At 41.0% G+C, this 7,170-nt stretch overlaps 1 protein-coding gene across 1 annotated transcript in view; it reads left to right on the plus strand.

Moving 5' to 3' along the window:
- Positions 1-6,905, plus strand: part of SHISA6 (shisa family member 6) — a 266,401-nt gene extending 259,496 nt beyond the window's left edge. The window contains 3 exon segments of the mRNA XM_077458537.1: positions 3,649-3,732; positions 3,735-3,914; positions 3,917-6,905. Coding sequence (XP_077314663.1) covers positions 3,649-3,732; positions 3,735-3,914; positions 3,917-4,224 — 572 coding nt within the window. The 3' untranslated portion in view covers positions 4,225-6,905.
- Positions 6,906-7,170: the final 265 nt, after the last annotated feature.

A 7,170-nucleotide genomic window follows, 5' to 3' on the forward strand; every position in this document is an offset into this window, starting at 1 on the left:
AAAATAATAAAGCACCATATGCACTTTCTAGGATTGTATCTTTTTTTAATTTTTTTTGCCTGATCTTTATTGAATTTTTGTTCCGCAGACACTGAGATAGGTCATCCACTAAGCGAGGGGTCTGCATGTTGAAGTCACATGATCGGCCCCTGGGCTGCAATTTAAAAAATAAATGCTGTGTCCCCTTCTCCTAATTCCAAAGGAGACACAAAAAAGGCTCTGGCGTTTGCGGCGATACTTCGCATGTATGGCGCATCTATACGTTTACATACACATGTGCACATGGGGGGGGGGGAGTCTTCATTTTATTTATTTATATGTTTGTTATTAAACATTTTAACTTTTTTTTTTAAGTTTATTTTATTAAAACTTACTTCACTTATTTTAACAACATTATTTAACTTTTTTTATTATTATTATTAAAAATGTTTTAACTTATTTGTATTATTTTATTTTATTAAAACATTTTTACCCTTTTTTTTTTTTTCCTTCATTTTAACAATTTCTCTATTGATTAGCATTTGGCAGGTGACAGGTCTCCTCTCTTCTTTTTTTATTTTATTTTTTTAAGACATCAGTAATCTTCTATTAGACCCCCAATATCTCCCCTGCCCTCCGCTGCAGCTAATCAAACACAGGTCATGCTTGATTAGCTGCATCCTTGGCTACAGTGGCTGAAGGATGACCGCTCTGAAAGCAGAAGTGACTTTGTACATGTCGCTTCCAGGTTGTCCGTGATCCCGGGATCCCAGGAGCAATGGGATGGCCCAGGAACCAATGGAGCCTACCAGCTGTGAGGGGTTGGGGGGAGGGGGTAGTTAGTTATTAGTTATGGAGAAGAAGACAGACCTTAAAGGGGAAATTCCTTTAAGTGTTGCTGGAAATGAATCTGCGTCAGCAAAACGCTCGCCGTTCTCCAAACCTGACACTCCGCATTCCCCTCCGCTCACCGCCGGCACAGCAATCCAGGTCAAGGGTAGAGCCGGGGAGAAATATTACAGCTCTGTGTTGGATAAGAAGACAGACCTTAAAGGGGAACTCCACCTACGTCTATTGCAGTCCTGTCCTCTCTATGGGGTGGGGGTGTGGGCTTTGTAGGCTCCTCCCCCTCTGGTGAGCGTTGGGGCTGGATTGCAATACATTGCATACCATTGGGTTGTTTTGGCCTTTTTGGTCTATGTCCTATTATTCTTCAAGCTTCCTATCACCAGGCTAATCTTAACTGCTACGGTGAACAAAAATGTTTTATTTTTTTCTTTCTAACGCTCAATAGTTGTAGTTCAGATTACACACACAGCGGAATGAGTCTATTGGTAACTCCTGCACCTTCCCCCCCCCCCCACCTTCCTCTCTCCCTCCCTTCCTCCCCCCCACCTTCCTCTCTCCCCCCCCTTCCTCCCCCCACCTTCCTCTCCCCCTTCCTTTCCTCTCCTCCCCCTCCCCCCCACTTGGTGTTAGTGGGAGGAATAGTGCCCCATCATTGGTGTCAGTGGGGGGAATAGTGCCCCATCATTGGTATCAGTGGGAGGAATGGTGCCCCATCATTGGTATCAGTGGGAGGAATGGTGCCCCATCATTGGTGTCAGTGGGAGGCATAGTGCCCCATCATTGGTATCAGTGGGGAGAATAGTGCCCCATCATTGGTATCAGTGGGAGGAATAGTGCCCCATCATTGGTGTCAGTGGGAGGAATAGTGCCCCATCATTGGTGTCAGTGGGAGGAATAGTGCCCCATCATTGGTATCGGTGGGGAAAATAGTGCCCCATCATTGGTATCAGTGGCAGCTTCATCTTAATAAGTTTTATAAATATTTGATCTCATGAATAGAGTACTTCCAACTATCATCTCCTCCAATAACCTGAAGAAGGGGATTCACCCCGAAATTCCCGAAACGCGTTGGGCTATAGGAGAAGTGTCTGTCTCATACTATATGTATGTTATGTATTGTTTTATGTACGGTGTTGTTTCACACCACTACACTTTTTAACTTATAAAATAATACATGTTTCTATGTTTCAAAACACTTTGTCTTCAAGAGTTTACCCTTAAATAGCACTGGGGGGGGGGGGTACTTTCTTTAACTTGTATATGCTTAGTGCACCCTTTATATATTTGGTGCTTTGCTCCCTCTTGCTGAATTTCCAAAGTGCTCCAATAGGAGACCAGAATTCAATCCTTGACTCTCCAAGCTATTGGCAGATTATTATTATTGATCACTTGACCCCCCCGAGGCCCTTTCTGGGACTTTGTGGTGGTAACAATCCGCTATTTATTTGCTAGAGAATTTCTTAGAAGCCCCAAATATTCCTCCTCTGTCTCGACATTTTAGCAGATCAGAAACGTTGTTTTGTTCTCTTCGGATAGATTCGTTACTAATTTCCTTTTCAGAATTCATTTAATATTGTTTCGTTTTATTTCATTTTCAAAATGAATTCCAAATTCTCGGAACAATTCGGACAGGTCGAAAAATGATTGACCGATTCAAATTCTGTGGGAAGAATAGCTGGTTGGTAAGGAGTGGGCCGGGAAAGCCGGCCGCCGCGTCTTTTACAATCGGTGACTCTTCAGCTGTCAGCGGGCTTCCCCACTGACAGCTGAAATGGAAAACAAAAGAATGGCGACAATAAAACATCAGGAAACAAAAAAAGCAGCGTGGGGCCCCCTTCGGGTTTCGTATGGATTTTAAGGGGAACCTTGCACCAAAATGTAAAAAAAAAAAAAATTGGCGTGGGGCCACCCAAAAATCCACACCAGGCCAGGAAAGGGGGGAGAATGAGCGAGCCCCCCACCCCCCATCCTGAACCATACCAAGTCCATGCCTTCAACATGGGGGGTGCTTCGAGGGCAGAGCGGGACAAGGGCCTCTTCCCCACAACCCCTGCCAAGGGTTGTGGGGGTCTGTGGGCGGGGGCTTATCATAGAGTGGAAGCCCCCTTTAACCTGATTTCCCCCACCCCTATGTGAATGAATATGGGGTAAAAGTACCCCTATCCATTCACCAAAAAAATGAGTAAAGACAAAACACAAGTCCTTAATGTCCCCCCCCCCCCCCCCCCCAGTGTAGATCCATCATCAATCACGACGCCCGCTGGACCCGAAAAAGAAAAAACCTCCGGTCCCCGTCGAAGTTTTACCGCCATTTGCCTGCTCCGCGGTCTGAAATTTCTTACATAACTAAGGGGTGGAGTCACCTGATGATGTCATAGTGTGACCCCACCGCCTTGTGACATCATCAACCTAGCATGCCTCAGTCAATGACGTCGCAAATTCGTTTCTATTCATTCAGAGATCGGTGTGTTCGAATGCTTTTGTTTTTTGTAAATGGCGCCGTTGACGTCCGGGTAAACCAGAAGTGATATAAGGTCATCACCGGGTTACCATAGCCAAGAGCCGAACAAAGCCAGGACATCCCCTCCCTATGCTTGTAATAGCAATCCAGCGGCTAGTTAGTCATTAGGATTGCTTTTACAAGAGTGGCGACCGCCGGGTCTAAAAAACGTTACCGGGGTGATGCCTGCAGCGGCATCATCCTGGTATAACCACTTGAAGTCTAGCGACGTACCGGTACTGAGGTCCTCAAGCTTTGCAAATGTCTTTGTAGGGAGTCCCCAGGCCAATGTCTGAATTGTCCATTTCTCATTGTTACAGATGAGAAGGAGGCCGATGAATATTACATGAGAAGACGTCATCTCCCGGACCTGGCCGCGCGGGGGACGCTTCCGCTGAACGTCATCAAATGACTCAGGACCAGTCCAACTACCGAGAGAGGCCCAGGAGGCCTGTGCGCGCCATGTCTCAGGACAGAGTCTTGTCTCCGGAGAAGAACATGCCCGAGGAAGGCTACGGACTGCCCTACGACCGAATCTTGTCCGATGAGCAGCTTTTGTCTGCGGAACGTCTGCACTCTCAGGATCCCTACTCTCCCCGGACAAGGCCATGACCCTCAAGAGGTCCGAGTTCCAGTCTGAGAAGTCCATGTCAAGAGCCATTTCCCAAACCGACGTCTTTGTTTCCACGCCGGTATTGGATCGTTATCGGATGACAAAGATGCACTCCCATCCCAGTGCCTCAAATAACTTGTATAACACGTTGGGTGTCAACCAAACTGCCGCCAAGCGCCAAGCCTTTGCTTCACGGAGGCACAACACGGTCGAGCAACTGCACTATATTCCAGGGCATCACCAACAGTACCGCACAGCTAGCAAAACAGAAGTGACTGTTTGATATCAAAATAAAAATTTAAAAGAAAATGTGAATTGTAGATATTGGTTAACAGACTAAAGCAGTCCCAGGACACCACGCTACCGTGGCCTTGTGGGCCAAGAAGACCTCCTCTTTCATGATGCCCATTGACCATCACCACCACGCTACCGTGGCCTTGTGGGCCAAGAAGACCTCTTCTTTCATGATGCACATTGACCATCACCACCACGCTACCGTGGCCTTGTGGGCCAAGAAGACCTCTTCTTTCATGATGCACATTGACCATCACCACCACGCTACCGTGGCCTTGTGGGCCAAGAAGACCTCCTCTTTCATGTTCCACGATGCCCATTGACCATCACCGTCATTGTAGTCAACGAGTGTCCTTACTACGTTTTTGGAAGCAAAAAGTGGATTTAGATGGTTTTTTTGGAACACCATCCAACTTTTTTGAAATTTTTGGTTTTAAGGGGATGATATAAGGGCTTTCCGGTTCTTCAGTCTAAAAAATAAAAAATAACAAAGAAAGAAATCAGCTTTGACCAGCAAGACGTCTAAGAAATGAAAAAATAGGTTTTATGGCAACAGATGTAGATTTGGACAGCCAGGTAGAAGAGCTTCAACGACCATCATCATCATGACCATGGCCAAGCCCTTCACCCTTGTAGCATGTAGTCAGTCCCGGCATCCCAGTGCTGGGTCCTTCACCCAACCATCATGGTCCATCTCCTTGGTGGCGAGGTCCTGAACGCGTGTGGTGGAGCGGATTCCATCTGCAGGAAGGATTGATCTCTTATGGAATATTTATTAGTGCCTATACATTGTTCACTCTTTTAAGATGTAGGTATTAGTGGGTGTGTCTCAATAAGCACAATACTACTAATAGAGCCCATATTTCATCCCATAACCATTTTTAACGGCAACTCTCCAGGTGTAAATAGACTCGGTCCGCCAAAACGAGGGGAGCGCACTTTGTTTTATTACCAGACAACTTCAAAGCCAATAACCGCACAGACATCCTGGTCCCATGTCCTGCACCGCGTGGATATTTTATACAAGAAGAACATCAACCTTTTTATGATTTCCACCATGACCTTTTATCCTTCTACCTTTTTTTTTTTTAATATGTTTTCATTAATTTTTCTTTTTTTTATTGATTTTCATGGGACGTGAATTTTTTAATTTAATTTTTTTCGTCGGCAAATAAAATTTTGGAGTTTCTCTGCAATTGGAAGGACTTTTTATGAGATTTATAACCTTTAATCCGGTGCCGTCTTGTGCCATCTTCTCATCACTGGCCGCGGTTTTGTCATTTGGAAACAGACTGTCGGCCATCGTAATAAAACCCAACTTGAATTTTTTTTTTTTTTTTAATACGGAGTTTGATGAAACATGGACATACTTGGACTATCCTTGTTGTAATTAAATTACTAGTTGTTCTATAAGACATGTGTTTAAAGGGCAACTCTACTTATACAAGGGGGGGTCACAAATACCCTTTAAAAGTGTATTTACCCCGTCACTGACATTTCTTGAGCCCGCTTTCCCAGATATATTAGCCAAGTGAACAATTACTACATTGGGAATACAGGCCATTCCATCACTGTAGATTTTATTACAAATATTAGGTGACTGATCTCACTTTCGACTGTATAAGATCTTTGTGCCATATATTTCTAAAACCTAAGCCTCATTTTGCCCTTTTTTTTTTCTTTTTTTAATATATATATGCCACCTAAAATAATACACTAACGCCACCCTCACACATCATAAGCTTGTTAATTTTTTTTTTTTACCAACGAAACTTAATGGAAAATAGTCTGTGAATTTAAATTTCTCAAGACCACCATTTCTCATATGACTCGACATAGACATTTTCTAGATGTGCATTTGCTTTTTAAGACCTCATTGATATATTTTGTAAGAAAAAAAAAATATGTACAAAAAAAACAAAAAAAAACAATCCCTGTGCTCTATAGTCAACGAAACTGGAAAGACAGCAATAGCTCTATTGACACTTACAGGCTTCCAGGGGTATTACACTGAATAAAAAAAAAATAAAAAAAATCAATGAATGTATTCTTAACTTTTGAAGATGATAGTACACCAGTCTTAATTTGCAGGAAAGCTGATATTTTTTTTTTTTTTTTTTTTTTTTACAGTATAGTATCCTATATATTTTTTTTTCTTTTTTTTTCATTCTTATATTTGCCATGTAGATTTTAGGGAAAACGTTACAGTATTAAAATACTGTTTCTAGGAATCCATAAAAAAGAAATCAGCTTAATAAATTAGCCTGGATTTAATTATATTTAATTATTTTTATTTTGTTTTCATTGAGTGGAATATTCTTTAGTGTTTTTTTTTTTTTGGTAATGGTTTGATAGTCACTGTAGCTTTTAGAGAAAATATTACAGAATTAAACTACTGTTTCTAGGAATCCATATAAAATAAATCAGCATAATAAATTAGCCTGGGTTTAATTATCTATATTTTCTTTCATTGAGTGGAATAGCCTATGAGTTTTTGTTTTTTAATTGTTCGATATTCAATGCAGATTTTAGGGAAATCAATACAGTATTAAAATATTGTTTTTAGGAATCCATAAAAAAAATAAAAACAAGCAGCCTAATGCATTATATATTATATAATGTATATATATTTATATAATACAGTATTAAAACAATGCTTCTAGGAATCCATATAAAATCAGCTTAATTAGTCTGGGTTTAAAAAAAAAAAAAAAAAAAAAAATGATATATATATATATATATATATATATATATATATATATATATATATATATATAAATTTTTTATTTTATTTTTTAACCCAGACAAATTTATTAAGCTGGTTTCTTTTATATATATATATATATATATTTTTTTTTTTTTTTTTTTTTATCGAGTGGTATAGCCTATTTTTTTTTTAATTGTTTGATATTTAGTGTAGGTTTTAGGGAAAATA

The sequence above is a fragment of the Lithobates pipiens genome, unplaced genomic scaffold (genome assembly GCF_037356315.1).
Source record: "Lithobates pipiens isolate NorthernLeopardFrog02 unplaced genomic scaffold, aLitPip1_a1.2 Scaffold_28, whole genome shotgun sequence".
Lineage (NCBI taxonomy): Eukaryota > Metazoa > Chordata > Amphibia > Anura > Ranidae > Lithobates > Lithobates pipiens.